The sequence below is a fragment of the Hyperolius riggenbachi genome, chromosome 2 (assembly GCF_040937935.1).
Source record: "Hyperolius riggenbachi isolate aHypRig1 chromosome 2, aHypRig1.pri, whole genome shotgun sequence".
Classification (NCBI taxonomy): Eukaryota; Metazoa; Chordata; class Amphibia; order Anura; family Hyperoliidae; genus Hyperolius; species Hyperolius riggenbachi.
The window spans coordinates 288,299,313-288,316,532 of NC_090647.1; the positions used below are offsets into that span (position 1 = coordinate 288,299,313).

Consider the following 17,220-nt stretch of genomic DNA (forward strand, 5'->3'; position numbering starts at 1 on the left):
AGCCCCCCCCCCCCCCCCCCCCCCGGGAGCTCTTTAGCTCTACTTATACTAAACTCTAAAGAGTTAAATGTGACATCATCTGAGCAGGGACAAATCAATACCTCATTGCCTGTTATTGGCTGACAAGACCCCATGATATCATAACAAGCACAGTCTTTACTGCGCATGGCCTGGAAAATTCCATGTTCCAGGGACCTGACTCTTAATCTAAAAAGAACACTGTTTACCTTTAGGAAATATGAAAACACTTGATGTTTACAGAACAAGACTGCCTCTCTGTCTGTACATCATAGCCTTGTGCAGTCTGAATCACACTGTTCTTCAGTGCTTCTGGAATTGCTCCTTAAAGGTATACTCTGCAAATCAAGTCTTTTAACTAAACTCAGTTAAAGTAACTGAGGCCTACGAATTCATATAATACTTAAATTCTAACAACATATACATTTAAAAATATTCATTTGGAATTGCAACTGGCCATTCAGTTATATATGGCACACTGTTTAAAGCACCCTGTCATCTGTCAAGCAAAATTAAAGTTTTTAAACATGTAATAAGGCTGCACTCAACTGCCCTAGAAACTACAACAAGGCTCAATGACAATGATCTGCAGGATGTTTGCATTATCTGGACAAGTACGGTGTATTTTTCAATGCTGGAAGTGTGCAGGAAATATGACATGCGCACATGAAAATGTAAGCACTATGAAGTGTATAAGAAATAAGGTGGATACCAGCAAATGTAACAACTACGGTATATGGGCAGATATGTGCAGTTTGACAATTTTACATAAGGAGAAGTCGTTTGCTGACAATTGGTAACTAACCTGTCAGTTATTCTTGGCTCTTCTGTGTCAAAACCGTACTATTCCCAGAGCATGTACAACTGACATTCAATCACAAAACATTCTTTACTCCATGTGAGATTCATGAAATAGTACACCTGTGTTCTCTTTTCAGAACAGCAAAATGTACCTAGGTTTATTATTTCTGTGCAGTTGTTGGTGATTTCTCATAACTGCTTCTGTAGGAATCATAATTTATGATCTACACCTGTGTATCTGGCTTTGATGACATCATTGCTTTCATAATAGCAATATAAGGGCTCTTTCACACCAGAGTAATTTTTCAGCGTTTTAACGCAAAGTCTATACTTTGCATTAACCAAGGTAAAAGGAAAGTCCATAGACTTTCATTTTACCTTTCACACCCGACGCTGCGTTTCGATGTGTTGCAGTACGACGCACGCGGGCGCATTTTATCGTCAGGAATCGGCGTTTCCCCGTCAGGTTAATTAATACTACCGCCGCTACTCAGTGTCGCACCGCAGATTCCCGACGACAGCCGCAGGCAAGTCAAAGCGTGCAGGAGAACGGCTCCTGCACGCGTTGTTATATGTGAAACAGGCCTAACAGAATGATAATTGCACAAAACCCTTTACCTTCCATAGTCATTGTTTGATCTTGTAGTTGCATTCAAGGAGCTGCTAGAAAGTATTTTCCATTAATGCATTTCAAAGTTACCTACTGATTTCTCTTTCAGTGCGAATCCTGCGCGTTCCGTCTTCCAGAGGCCAACGTGAGTACACTTTCATTGCTTAATGTACACATGCATAGAACATAACTTTTGTCACATAATTATACTCAGTTTTTATATATATATATATATATATATATATATATATATATATATATATATATATATATATATATATATATATATAACAAAGCATTCCATTAGGTCTGCTTACTGCTTTCTGACTTTCTGATTTCCAGGGACATGCTGTTATTCACCAATAAACAATAACCGTTTTCTTTTTCATTTTAAATGCAACTGTTCAATGGATGTTAAGTGAAAAGCCTGTAAAAGAGTACATGGAATGAAATTTAAAATACTTGTCAGCATTGAAAACCAGGAACAGTACAAGGACAAATATCTTGTGCCTGGCACAATGAATGTTCTTTAGCAGAGAGATAGTGTTAAAGATCAGTATCCCTTATGGCCCCGACATGCAACCCCAGAATCACATGTGGCTTTGCAGTATTCTCTGTTTGGCCTTTGAAGGGTTTGCTCTTTAGTCCGTGAGTAAGGAAGGTATCATCAGCCTGTCATATAACATCATCTTGATAACATGCAGCTTTGTAGCACAATCTTATCTACGGTTTTCATATAGCTCGCTTTTTGACACAAACCTCTTATGGCTCTGTTTGTTAACTTGCCGCTCAAATAGTTATTTCTTTAGTAATTTTTTTTTTATTATTATTTTTGATCAAGATGAACTCTTTAAAAAATTCAATGAGATTGAATTAAAATTTTAGTGAAGTCTGGCTCAGACTAGTCCCCAAACTGTCACAAGTCACAAGGCCTGATTCAAAATATCACACAATATTAACCTTGTTTGGAGGATATTAATAGGTCTAAAATATAACTTTTATTTATTACATTCTACAATCTATCCCAGCCTTACAGAGACAGGAGGACGGGACCAGGGAGCCGGGCGGGCGGAGTGTGAACGGGCAGCTGAACAGGCGGGGTGTGAGCGGCCGCCCGCTCACACACCGCCTGTTCAGCTGCCCATTCACACGCCGCCCGCCCGGCTCCCTGGTCCCGTCCTCCTGTCTCTGTAAGGCTGGGATAGATTGTAGAATGTAATAAATAAAAGTGGTGTGCAGCAACTCAGCGGGCGGCCGAATGTGTGGCGGGTGAGCGGGTGCCCGGGTGTGGGTAGGGTCAGTATGCGGCCGGGTGTGCGGCGGGTGTACGCGCGCTGGCGGGCGCGCGCGTGGTGGGTGGCGTGCGCGCACCGACAAACACAGACCTAGAGCCCGTTTTTAAATGGGCTTAGGTCTACTAGTTTATTAAATAAAAGTTATATTTTAGACTTAATTAATCTAATCCAAACAAGATTAATATTGTCCCCAAACTGTCAGTAAGAACATTTTGTATTTTGGAAATAGGAGAAGGGTGCTAAACAAACTTGGCCTATAGGGAAATAGTAGAAATCACACTCTGCTCACCCAGTGGTTGGTCTTTGCAGAAATATGGAACATCAAGTTCTTGCCTGGCGTGGCTGAAAAATTGCTGAATCAATCAAACTGATGTTTGACTGATGTTTGATTGCAACATTCATATACACCTTGCTATTATAGCGCACATTACACAAGTAGCATAAAGTTCTTTATAGAAACAATGTGTGTGTTGTGTAAATAACTAATAACTATACTTGTATAAACACTGGTAAATTGGTGTGTGCCTTCAGCATACAGCAATTTTACAATAGTTTAGTAAGCCAACCCCATTTTGAACGTGGGGAGACACACAGAATGAGAAGAAACATAGCCAACAGTCAGTCCAACTGAGGCAGGTACGCTTGGACATGTGACAATGCAGCAGTAAGGCCACTATCTGCTACTAGGCCTTTGGGTTGCTTTGTGGCTAATCCTGCAATGGCCAGCAGGGTCTCAGAGGTGCATGGGGTGGACTGAGCTCTGAACCTCAAACAATCCTAGTTCCTATAGGAATACTGCCTGAAATCCCTTGATGGCAACTAGCACATACCTATACATTAACTGATATCTTAGTAAGCTAAGTGTACAAATGTTACCTTATTCTGAAAGGTGGTTTCTACATCTAAAAAATCCTGTTTGAAAGGCTTTTGCTTGACTTGCAACATCTTGCTGTTCAGTTGGAAAAGGTGAGGAACAATGCAAAACACAGAGGAGCAGGTGCAGAGCAAACACAAAGTTCTTTTTGCAGCTTGCAGTCTATAGCTACGAGAGTCTGTGATAAAGACGTATGTGGCTCAGTGTTGGACTGGGAGGTAGAAAAGCTGAGGAAATCCATTTGCTGGCCAACCAGCAGTAATCAAGTGTTGCTGCTCACAGTGAAGACTTGCTATAGGTTTCTATTGGGAGCAGGGCCGGATTTAGATCCCCGGAGCCTATAGGCACACAAGTACTGGCACCATAAACTCCGCCTCTAAATGAGGCCACACCCCCAAGCCACGCTCCTTTCCATGACTAAGATAATCTAATTTTTGTACATAACGCAGTCCCAAATTGTCACCATAAGGAATAAGTCCTGTTCTCTGGGAGCAACAGTCCTCAAATGGTTTTACAAAGCTTTAATGTGTGAAGAGTGGTCTGAATTAAAAAAAAATACAAAATCATTACGACATGACATGGACTCATCGTACAGAATATTTGAGAGTCTTTCACAGCATGGTAGTAGATGGGGGGCATTAAAGTCCAGGGAACTGTGAAATTCAATAAAGCTGAGTTTCTGTTTCATACTCTGTGTACAAAACTGACACCAATGCCACTAGCAATGCTTAGTTCATCCCCCACAGGGGTTCTCCCTGGAATCCACAAAAGCGAAGCCCACCTGACAGGTCTTCCACAGCTACTTGGCTGGATCCCAACCCTACCTGACCCCATTATCTGGCTTGATGATGATGATGATGTTATCCATTCAGTCGTGTCCGACTCTTGGCGATTCTATGGGTTAGCTCTCTCTATGCTGTCCGATCTTGTACCATTTCTGCCAGTTGCCTTAAGCTCAATCCTGTGTCAGCTTTGATGGTGTCAAGCCAACGCATTATCTGGTGGCCTTGTCGCATTTTGCCACTGATCAGTCCTAGCATTAGGTCTTTCTCTAAGGAATTTGATCGCATCACGTGGCCAAAATATGTGAGTCTGAGTCTGGTGATCTTGCCTTCCAGTGACATTTCTGGTCTTATACGTTCCAATACTTCTTTGTTGGTGATTCTTGCTGTCCATGGAATGCGAAGCAACCGTCGCCAGCACCACAACTCAAAGGAGTCGATTTTTCTTCTATCTGCTTTTCTTAGGGTTCAACTTTCTCAGCCATACATGGTTATGTGTAAAACAATGGCATGAACCAGTCTACATTTGGTCGTAATGCTAATGTCTTTGCTTTTCCATACTTGGTTCATGCTTACCATCGCGTTTCTGCCAAGGGTTATCCGACGTTTTATTTCATGACTACAATAACCTTTTAGATCGATCTGAGAGCCGAGGAAGGTGAATTCCTGCACACACTCAATCTTTTCATTGTCAACTGCTATCTTGATATTGCTGTCATCTACTGTTGTCAGGATCTTGGTCTTTTTGATATATTTAGGTGGAGGCCGAACTTTGCACTTTCATCTTTGATCAGATGCTGCAGACCATCCGCCGTTTCTGAGAGAAGAGTTGTGTCATCAGCATACCGAAGGTTACTGATGTTCCATCCACCAATTTTCATGCCAATTTATTTTTCCTCAAGATCCAATCTTCTCATGATCACTTTGGCGTAAAGATTAAACAGGAAGGGGGATAGGATACAACCTTGCCTCACACCTTTACCAATTTTTAACCAATCCATATCTCCATAGGGTGTTTGCACTGTGGCTTCTTGGTCATCATATAGTGATCTTATCAGCTTAACAAGATAAGTTATCTGGCTTTTTCTCCCCCTAAGTGTGCACCACAAGCCATCTGAAGTCCTCTTTTTCCCTGTGTCAGGTGTACTGCTGTGCTCCCTAATATTCCCAACCACTCTGTGCCCACCAAGCTACAGTGTGAGCCTTCCCTGGGTTACAGAGGAGAGGTAAAGGGATAATTTGCAGCTTCTTTCTGTTACTGCTGCAGTGTCTAGGAATGCTGAGCAGATACATGCTCTACATAGGGGAGAGGAATCTTATAGCTAAAGCAGAGCCAGACATCATGCTGCTGGGTGGTGGACAGCGAGGCTGCCTGTGTAGATGCAAATGAGGCTGAGATGTCAGCTATGCTAAAAGTTTAGCAAAGGTCACAGGCAGCCATGGCCCAGCATGGACATGAAGCTGCCAGAACAGGATACTACAAATCACTGTTCTCTATACCTACTTTTGTGCAGAGCATATAGCCCATAACAGTGAACACTGTGGTGATAGGAATTAGGGACGCAGCAGCCAGGCAATTTATTACAGACCAGTGTTTCCCCTTCCTCTCCTCTCCGCGCTGTACCCACTAGACGTCATGAGAACTTGCATGGTGTATGCTTTGTGAGGCTTGCTGACCATCAGCCTCAGTGGCCTTTCACAAGACTCAGGCAGCAGAGACAGAGAGGGGAGGACAGAATTAAAGCTGTTACTGCTAAACCACGTGGTGCAGCTGGGAGCAGAAAACCTCGGGGGAAACTTGTAGCAGGGAAAACTTAGAAAAGCGGGGAGCCAGAGACTGATAGTTAGGGAGTCCCCTACATTCCTACTTGTGTCCCCTACTGTGAGTTAGCTCCCCACATGTATATGTATGCAGGTGCAGGTGGAAGCAGCACTCACCCTCCATCCAGCTGGCAGCAGCTTTGCTATAAGTTACACCAGCTGCATTCTTCCGTTTTGTAAAGGCCCTTCCTTGATGAGGTCATCAAGTTACGACCCTTAAAGACACGGTACCAGAGATGCCGCTGGTGTGATGAATAGGAGAGCCACTGCCACTGCCTCCACCTGCGTACATATACATCAGAGGAAGCGCACTCACAGCGCAGGGACACACGTAGGAAGGGAGTGGAGCGCAGCAGCGACGCTTAATGTGATTGACTCACGGGGGGAGATGGATTTGAGAAGGGAGGGCTGCCTTTCCCATTTACGCCGCTTGTAGACACGTGCCTACAGTGCCTTACAGTAAATCCGGCCCTGATTGGGAGTGATTACACATGGTTTCTGCTGTTTGGCCAGCAGGTGGAAATCCTCAGCTTTTCTACCTTGAAGTCTGACACTGCAGTGGCTACACAATACTTTCATACACTCTGCATTAATTGGCATTGCTTCTTAGTGCCAGTTCACGAGGATGTCTAAACGGTGTTAAACGACGGCTGCAGTGCTTGTCATTATAGTGCTGTCCAGTTAAATGGTTAGCATCATTTGCGCAAATGCCATGCTCTATCCCATCGTTACCCTATGTCTTGTTTTGTCCTGGATGCTACCTGCAGCATCCAGGATTGGCTATCTGCAGCACTTTCATGTCCCCCTGCGGGGGTCCAAATGCGATGCATTTGCTGAATGCTCCCTAAGATTGCCAAATACTTTTCTGCTCAGCAGCAGATAAGCATTTGACTGAGATGCCGGGCTGCTGCGGGCATCTGAACCAGCTCTTACAGTAAACCGACACAATAACAGTACTATATGCTTTTGAATTAACTCACAGCATAACTTACATGGTTTACATGCATGAATGCGTACAATGATGATTTAACATGGAAAAAATGTTACAACAAAATCAGCTATGCAGGTGTTTGCCTGCATAGTAAATCTGATATATGTATCCCTCATACACTAGTGCATTACAGGAAGGAGGAACATACACTGCTTTTCCATTAGAACTGGGGTCATTACTTGGTTATTACGCCTGCAGGAGAAAGGCGTGCTGTATCCAGACAACTCCTCTGCAGAAATAGCAAAGTTGTTATAATAACAAGAATACCTTAGACTGTCAGAATCAGCCAGCTTCTCCTGTACACTGCTGGATATTATTAGCATCATTTCAAGCCTGAGCTTGACCAATCCAGCTTATTCTCTACTCCTCTGAATTTTAATGAACAGATTGATATACATAGCACATAACAGCAAATGGTTCGTAGGAGCGAGACAAAAATAACAAAAAGCTGGTAGACAGGTCTGCAAGGTGTCGGATATATGGGTGGGAAAATTGTTAATCTTTGTTTTCCTGGCATACTAAACTTCATCCGCACAATGACTTATTTTACTGATAGCAAAAACACGGTGGCTAGTAGGTCTATGAGCGCCCGTTGTAGAAGGTTAAAGTAAAACTGAAGCGAAGAGAAAAGTCACATACTTACCGGGAAGGCTCTGGAGCCTAACGAGCCTCTCCAGTCTTCTCATGGTGTCCTCATTCCACTGCTGTCACCCCCGTTGCATGTATTAGACCAACTGGTCAAATACGCCTTTAGGGATCTTCAAAATCACTTGCGAACCGAAGTGGGGATGGAAGGTGGCATATTCGAATGGTAGCAGGAATTTTGCGCGCTTGCTAGCAGCAAAAGTTTGGGCACCACCATAGGCGCCCATTGAAAGAGCGGTATTAGGGGGGAATTTGGGCACCCGTGCTGCCCAGGCCTGGTCCGCTCATGATGCCAAGTGAGGTGAATTCCTCAGGCAGCAGAAGTCTGGAGGCAGCACCAGGCAGAAACAGGAAGTGAAGAGAGTGCCTGGCCAACCTATACTGGGGTGTGAGGATCCGCTCGGCTGCCTGCGCAGGCAGTCAGTTTTTTGACCACTGTTCAGGTCTGCATTCTGCAGGTCTCTGGAAGAGAGACCTTTTGTCAGTTCTGCAGCTTGCTGCTGAGGAATTTGCATACGTTTGTCATGCAGATTGCCTAGCCACATCCTTTGTAGGCTTGCTCTATATATACCATGTGATATCACAGACCTGGGCTGGTCATAAGGGTTAGTCCTGTGAAACACCCCTCGAGTGTCAGCCTTGCTCATTGTTTGAAGATTAGCTTAGAGCAATTCCTGGGACTGCACTAGGCAGGTTCCCTAGTGCAGTTAGGATTGCATATCTGTTTTGTTTGTCTGTTGCGATTGTCCTGTCCCAGCGGTGGTCGACAGGAGATCGTTCTGATCTTTGTTCTTGGAGTGTAGCTGGAGCAGCGGTTGCTACCAGCTATCTCATCTGCCTGTCTAGCTTGGATCGCACTCACCTTGCGCTAGTGCTGTGGATCCTTCTGATCTGTCTTGCCTGGATCGCACTCGCCTTGCGCTAGTGCTGTGGATCCTTCTGTTCTATCTTCCTGGATCGCACTAGCCTCTTGCGCTAGTGCTGTGGATCCTATCTCTCACTTATTCCTGTTTTCGTGTATCTGTCTTGTCTGCTACGAACGCTTGCTGAAGGCTCGGTGAGGTAACCGTTAAGCAAGCGCTCGCGTCCTCTGTTTCATGTTTGTCTGTCGGTGGTTATTTAGGCATGCTTGTCTCTGTTGTGCTTAACACGCGGAGACCGCGCATAAACGCGTGCACTGTTGTGAATGAGTGCGGTGTTCGCGTTAAGTTAGCGTTTGTTATTTTCCTTATCTTCTCATTGTATGATTTGCTGTGCCTTTGCTACTCTCGAGCTCTGCCTTGCTGTAGCCTTGTGTCACCTCTGGCAATTGCCTCTCTCGCGATTGCGTTCCTACTTCATATCTGCTGTTGTATGTGCACCATCGCGGGTTGGCGACTAGATTGGGGTACATACATACATTCTGTCCCTGTGCTCATTCTCTTCCGCAATCGCTTCTCTTGCGATTGCGTTCTCACTTGGTTTCTTCTGTTGTGTGTCCACCGTCGCAGGTTGGCGGCTAGATTGGTGGACATACATACATTCCTCATCTGTGCTTATTCAGTCTTGTGTCGCTGTTAGCAATCGCCATCTCTGGCGATTGCCTTCTCACTTTATCTTCATGGTTGTGTGTTCATCGTCGCAGGGTGGCGACTAATTTGGTGGACACACATACCCTCTATCGCTTTGATCTCTCTCTTTCAGGGCTATCTTGCCCTGCGTTTCTTCCCTTCGTACAATTCCTGTCTGGCATCTGTGGCAGGGCAGAGGAGCTGTTCCTCTGCACTCCACAGCTCCACCTGTCGACAGGAATTTCTCTCTACAGGTGCATTGCACCTTTTGCTGGGTTTCCTCAAATTATACGCTTGTGGAGGATTTCCGCAGTGTCAGCGCACGTCTTGTGCGCTGATCACGGAGAGAATTCCACAATCGTTACAGTATGACCAGCCAAACAGAAATTCCCAGTGTAGAGGGAATTTCCGATTTGTACGATTTGGTCAAATATGGATCCTGTATCTTTAAGAGGTTTAAGATACTGGACTCTGAAACTAGAGATGAGTTTTTTCCTGCTGTGCAAAATGCTGATCAGATTAGCTTATGCAACATTTCTCTGTCATTATCAGATGTTAATGAGTTGGTACTTGCAGGCCAATCTGCTGATTTGGCTTGTCAGCCAAAAGATTTGTTGCCCATAGCAACCACAAATAAAGAGGTTATTTCTGTCAAGTCTGAAATGTGCAAAACCATTCAGTATGATAATGAGGTTTACAATGATGTTGCTCAGTCTCCGGGTTTTTTTGCCTCAATCCAAAGCTTATGTGGATCCTATTATAGGTAGGATCGCACACTATATTAAAGCAGTTAAAAAATCTGTTCTTGTTCCTGAACTCCACCCATATGGAGATTATCTGGATACTGGCTTGTTTGAACCTCCATTTGCCTCATGGGACATTGGGGCCTTGATGAAGGAATTTGATTTTGATTGGAAAGCCTTTTGCGATTTTTACATCCCAAAAAGCGAAGATGTCTTGAATGATTGTCTCGATTCTATGTACCTTTTGATTGATTCCGATGAATGTGACAATGTGACGATGGTGATGTGGATCTGGTGATTTATTTATGGTAGACGATTTTGGATGAGTTGCACACACACCAATCAATTGATTCCAATAAAGAGACATCGTTGTCGGATGATTGTTCCTGCCTTTCTGGGGTAAAGCATGTGAGTCTTGACATTGTGCGATCTGAAATGAGTGGGTGTGCCACTGTGGTTGATTCCTGTGCGAATCCTGGAGGATTCTCTCCTGACTGCGTGCAGTTTGAATCGGTGCGATCTGATGCCTGTTTCTCGGATGTTCCTGCAGATTGTGATCGGCATGAATGTGCCAGTTTTCTCAAAGATGTGTGGGTCCCCTTGTCATTTAGAGACAGATCTTTAAAGTGAACCTTAAGCCAGGATAGTTTTTTAATGTAAGGGTATTACCTTACTCCTTTCCTCTATTGCTGCAATTTAGCCCATTTTGCGCTGCTGCGGAGCCTTCAGTTCTGTTGTTACCGACAGAAGTAATATTTTTAATTTATTCAAAATGGCGCTGCTGGCCTGAACTATTTACGGGTCAGCCAGCGCTTCTTCGCTTCCTGCGTCTCTGGTCTCCTAGTTACGCTGGCTCGTGCACTGAGTTGTCTCTTTCAGTGCACGAGTGTAGAGACATCTAAGCGCTGCTCCCGAGGAATTGCTGGAGCATGCGCTTACACTTAGTTTAGTGTCCGGCACAGTTGTAAATAAGGACTGCTCTGCTGTACAAGATATTTATAAAGCTGTGCAGTGCACGCTTGTATTGTATGCTAATCGCGTGCACGTTTCTGAAGTTATGGCACTAGCACAGCGCAGTAGAGGCTGCGGCGCCGGCGGCAGCAGGACCCAGCGAGTGAAGGGAAGAGTTATCTATTTACATTCCTGGGTCATTCGCCGTCAGGCGCCGACAGGGCTTGCTGTCAGGGAGGATTAGTGGGACACGGAGGACTACAGAAGGAAAAAAAAATGCAGTAAGTCTTTTATCTGCCTCATCTATTTAGCAAACTGTCATTTTTTAAAAAAAAGTTTGGCTTAAGTGCCTCTTTAAGATCTTCCATCTGTGATCCTGCTATGGGGAAAATTCCTAAATTATGCAGCATCAAAAGTAAAATTAATATGTCTAATAAAGTTTTTCCTAATGTTGTCGCTATTTCTACTGCAAATGTGTCTTTGTTTCACCCTGTTCACACCTGTAAGGGCCCGTTGCCTGGTGACAGTTGCTCCAGTGTTTCTGTCCTGAACGCCTTACAGTCTGCCCCGCAGATCGCGGAGGTTTGCGCTATGGAAGCGTCAGTTTCACAACCTAAAGCGATTTTTGATTCGCAAGTTTTGCGTTCTGACTCCTCGGATTTGACATTGTTAGCCAAATCTAAGAGTGAGACAGCGCTTCGGTTTTGCGAATCTGATGCTGAAGCTTCTTTGCTTTGCCCAGAGAAGCTTTCTCTGAATCTGCCCTGTACCATGAATGAAAACATGATCTCCACTCGCACTGACATTTGTGAGTCCCTTTCTTGTTCTGAAGAAAATGCTGATTCTGCACCCTGTACTCTGGATGAGTTAATATGGCCTTGTTTAGAGTCTCCTGCAGTGTCCCTAGAGGCTCGTCTAGGTATTGCTACTATACTCACCTGTTTTTTTGCAGTTTTGGAGTTGCAAGCTAGTTTGACTGCTACGCAGAATTCTGGGTGCAGTGAGATTAAAGTTAGGGAGTCAGTGTGTGTTCCAGTAAATATTCCTGTACATTCCGCTCATGATGATGAAATTCAGTCTCAGTTTATGGTGGAACCTTCCCTGGGACATCTGCCCTGTCCACAAAATAAAGTTCCAGTTTTGCCCTGTAACATGGATAGTTCAGAATCCTTCTTAGAAAACTTGGAAAATAATCTTCCTGAGGTCTTGTCTGATGTCCTGGAGACCTCCGAGTTCCTCCCAAAGGGTGCAGAACTTGTAGGAGATGTCTCCTGCCCCCCAAGTCCTTCTGAGGTGTTGCCCACTTCAGTAGGCACTGCTGTTGTGCTGACTACCTTTGCAGCTCTGGTGGAGCTTCACTCATATGTAGTCAATGATGATATTATTGTCACAGAGATTTCTAGGTTTGAGTCCAATCCTTCTTTTGAAAGTCCAGTGCTTGAGACCACTGCTCGTAATGATTCTCTGCCCGGTTCTGGTTTTGGTCTTTTTGTAATGGACTCTGAGGTTGGCAGTTCCTCGACGTGTCCTGAGGTTCCCCTTGGGCTAGTGTACCCCGATGTGTTCTGTGACCCAGAAAGCCCAAGTGTGTCTCGGTTGCCAGCCTGCTCAGATGCTTCCTCGGTGGAAACCTGTTCTGATGTTGCCTGCCTGCCTGCATGCCCAGAGGTGGTCCCAGAAGGACCTGGTCTTGATGCTTGTCCTGGTAATTCTGAATCTGGAATTGTCATTGGTTCCATAGGGGTTCTTGATAGTTCTCCGTGTGAGCCTGGTGATCGTTCTGCACTCCTGGGATCTCTGCGGAGCTTCAAAGTGTTCTGGGAGATCCTGGGAGAAATATTTCCTGGTACCTTGGATGAGATCAGCAGTGGGTGCTTTGTGGAAAGGGACACTTCGAATGGGTATTGTGGCAGGTTTGGTGTTTTTGGACGGTCCCTGGAAGGTGGTGGGCATGGCTCGGTGGGTGTCGATGGCTTCTTTTCTGGCATTCACAGTCCTGATGGGTGTTACACTGAGACTTGTGGTACTGATGGGCATGTTTCGGTGGCTTCTCCTTCCGATGAGGTCGGTTTCGGGTGGGCTGACTCTGGAATTGGGCCTTGTCGGGCTGTCCTGACCTTCATGAGTCTTCAGTTAGAGTCTTTTGCAATTATCAGGTTAGAGGCTCGTCTGGAATCCGACCCTAGAGGGGGGGGGGTACTGTGAGGATCCGCACGGCTGCCTGCGCAGGCAGGCAGTTTTTTGACCACTGTTCAGGTCTGCATTCTGCAGGTCTCTGGAAGAGAGACCTTTTGTCAGTTCTGCAGCTTGCTGCTGAGGAATTTGCATATGTTTGTCATGCAGATTGCCTAGCCACATCCTTTGTAGGCTTGCTCTATATATACCATGTGATATCACAGACCTGGGCTGGTCATAAGGGTTAGTCCTGTGAAACACCCCTCGAGTGTCAGCCTTGCTCATTGTTTGAAGATTAGCTTAGAGTAATTTCTGGGACTGCACTAGGCAGGTTCCCTAGTGCAGTTAGGATTGCATATCTGTTTTGTTTGTCTGTTGCGATTGTCCTGTCCCAGTGGTGGTCGACAGGAGATCGTTCTGATCTTTGTTCTTGGAGTGTAGCTGGAGCAGCGGTTGCTACCAGCTATCTCATCTGCCTGTCTAGCTTGGATCGCACTCGCCTTGCGCTAGTGCTGTGGATCCTTCTGATCTGTCTTGCCTGGATCGCACTTGCCTTGCGCTAGTGCTGTGGATCCTTCTGTTCTGTCTTCCTGGATCGCACTAGCCTCTTGCGCTAGTGCTGTGGATCCTATCTCTCACTTATTCCTGTTTTCATGTATCTGTCTTGTCTGCTACGAATGCTTGCTGGAGGCTCGGTGAGGTAACCGTTAAGCAAGCGCTCGCGTCCTCTGTTTCATGTTTATCTGTCGGTGGTTATTTAGGCGTGCTTGTCTCTGTTGTGCTTAACACGCGGAGACCGCGCATAAACGCGTGCACTGTTGCGAATGAGTGCGGTGTTCGCGTTTAGTTGGCGTTTGTTATTTTCCTTATCTTCTCATTGTATGATTTGCTGTGCCTTTGCTACTCTCGAGCTCTGCCTTGCTGTAGCCTTGTGTCACCTCTGGCAATTGCCTCTCTCGCGATTGCGTTCCTACTTCATATCTGTTGTTGTATGTGCACCGTCGCGGGTTGGCGACTAGATTGGGGCACATACATACATTCTGTCCCTGTGCTCATTCTCTTCCGCAATCGCTTCTCTTGCGATTGCGTTCTCACTTGGTTTCTTCTGTTGTGTGTCCACCGTCGCAGGTTGGCGGCTAGATTGGTGGACATACATACATTCCTCATCTGTGCTTATTCGGTCTTGTGTCGCTGTTAGCAATCACCATCTCTGGCGATTGCCTTCTCACTTTATCTTCATGGTTGTGTGTTCATCGTCGCAGAGTGGCGACTAGTTTGGTGGACACACATACCCTCTATCGCTTTGATCTCTCTCTTTCAGGGCTATCTTGCCCTGCGTTTCTTCCCTTCGTACAATTCCTGTCTGGCGTCTGTGGCAGGGCAGAGGAGCTGTTACTCTGCACTCCACAGCTCCACCTGTCGACAGAAATTTCCCTCTACAGGTGCATTGCATCTTTTGCTGGGTTTCCTCAAATTATACGCTTGTGGAGGATTTCCGCAGTGTCAGCGCACGTCTTGTGCGCTGATCACGGAGAGAATTCCACAATCGTTACATGGGGGAAACTTTACCTGGCTAACCTATACTGTGGCAACTGTATCTAGCTACCAATAATGGGGGCATCTATACCTGGCTACCTTCCTACCTATACTGAGGGTGTTTTTTGGGGGGCTCACCACAGCTATAACATGTATATAATTGTCGGGTGCTGTGTGATCATTCCAATTCGGGGGGGGGGGGGGAGGAGAAGGGGCGCATCCTTACAAGTTTGCCTCAGGCAGCAAAAAGTGTAGAACCAGCTCTGGCGTTGCCCAATAAATAGAAGGTGCCGTGGGCACCCAAATTACCCCTCAGTGCCGCTATTTCAATTGGTGCCCATGGCGGTGCCCGCAAAATTATATTTTAAAAATGTTAGTTGGCGACTGGGGAGATGGGCATTTAAGGTTAGATGTGGGGGGGGGGCGGTTACGTTTAGGCATGGAGGGGTGGTTAATGTTAGCCGTGTTGGGGGTGGTTAAGGTTAGACATCAGGTAGGGTGTTTGTGCAGGGGAGAAAGGGGCAGTTAGGCATCAGGAACAGTGTCTGTGCAAGCAATGCAATGTTCATATACATAACGCGCCTCTTGCTATTATAACATGCCTCACACAAATTGCATAGTGTTCTTCGTAGAAGCAATGTATGTGTTGTGCAAATAACTAGGCTTGAATAAACACTGGTAAATTGGTGTGTGCTATGGGCATACAGCAATTTTACAATATTTTAGTAAACCAACCGCACTGTGAAAGTGGGGAGAAACATAGAATGAGAAAAAACATAGCCAGCAGTCAGTCCAACTGAGGCAGGTACACCTGGATATGTGACAATGCAGCTGACAGGCCAATATCTGCTACTAGGCCTTTGGTTTGCTTTGTGGCTAATCCTGCACTGGCCAACAGGGGACTCAGCGGTGTAAGGGGTGGACTGAGCTCTGTACCCAAAACAATCCTAGGGCATACAGGGATACTACAGGAAGTCCCCGATGACCACTTGCACATATCTATATAGTAACTGATATCTTAGTAAGCTAAGTGTTCAAAGGGCTTTTCCAAGATGAACCGGCACCACTCTTATCCAAAAGTTTACTTTATTGGAACTGTAAAAAACATACAGTAAAAAGCTGTATAGTGGCTATGGTCCACCGTTTCAGACCACCATAGTTCTTGTTCACGCCACACAGCCACATAAGCAAATGTGAGCTCACAGCTCACATTTGTGTAAAAGACTTTTGTGTAAAAGAGCAGTGCCGGATCATCTTGGAAAAGTTGGATGGTGATATCTCCTGCATCACTTGAGTGTTGTCTTGTATACCTTTTGGTGATAAGTGTTCAAAGGGTACCTTTTTGTGAAAGGTGGCTTCTGCAGCTAAAAAATCCTGTTTGAAAGATTTGATACGGGGAGGTTAGGGTTAGGCTTCAGGAAGGGTGTCTGTGCAGGGATGGGGGTGTTATGTGGCGGGGGTAGGGTTCTGCTGGTTTAGTTATAGAAAAATATCAGTATTTAATACCAATGTTTTCTTACTCTTCTTTACACTTTAATAGTAGAATATTGGTAAATTTACCAATATTTTACTATTGGCTTTCCTGAGCATCCAAACTCTCAGGCACTCTTTTATGGAGGGGGGGGGGGGGGGGGGGTTAGGGTTAGTTGTCAGGAAGGGTGTCTGTGTGGGGGAAGGGGGCTTATGGTTGGGTGGTGGTGGGGGTTCCTGTGAGAGAGCAGGGTTAAGTTTAGCTATAGTAAAATATTTACTACCAATATTTTTCGATTCTTCTTTATACTTTAATAGCAGAATATTGTCACATTACTGCCACAAACATCAATTTTGTTGGAATTCCATGTGAAAGACCAATACAAAGTGGTGTACATGTGAGAAGTGGATCGAAAATCATACATCATTCCAAACATTTTTTACAAATAAATAACTGCAAAGTGGGGTGTGCGTAATTGTTCGGCCCCCTGGGTCAATACTTTGTAGAACCACCATTTGCTGCAATTATAGCTGCCAGTGTTTTAGGGTATGTCTCTACCAGCTTTGCACATCTAGAGACTGAAATGCTTGCCCATTCTTCTTTGCAAAACAGCTTCAGCTCAGTCAGATTAGATGGACAGCGTTTGTGAACAGCAGTTTTCAGATCTTGCCACAGATTCTCAATTGAATTTAGATCTGGACTTTGACTGGGCCATTCTAACACATGGATATTTTTTGTTTTAAACCATTCCATTGTTGCCCTGGCTTTAGGTTTAGGGTCATTGTCCTGCTGGAAGGTGAACCTCCGCCCAAGTCTCAAGTCTTTTGCAGACTCAAAGAGGTTTTCTTCCAAGATTGACCTGTATTTGGCTCCATCCATCTTCCCATCAACTCTGACCAGCTTCCCTGTCCCTGCTGAAGAGAAGCACCCCCAGAGCATGATGCTGCCACCACCATA

At 45.3% G+C, this 17,220-nt stretch overlaps 1 protein-coding gene across 1 annotated transcript in view; it reads left to right on the forward strand.

Moving 5' to 3' along the window:
* Positions 1 to 17,220, forward strand: part of COL16A1 (collagen type XVI alpha 1 chain) — a 296,365-nt gene that overhangs the window by 107,113 nt on the left and 172,032 nt on the right. Inside the window, exon 10 of the mRNA XM_068266105.1 lies at positions 1,539 to 1,574. Coding sequence (XP_068122206.1) covers positions 1,539 to 1,574 — 36 coding nt within the window. The remainder of the gene's footprint in view (positions 1 to 1,538; positions 1,575 to 17,220) is intronic.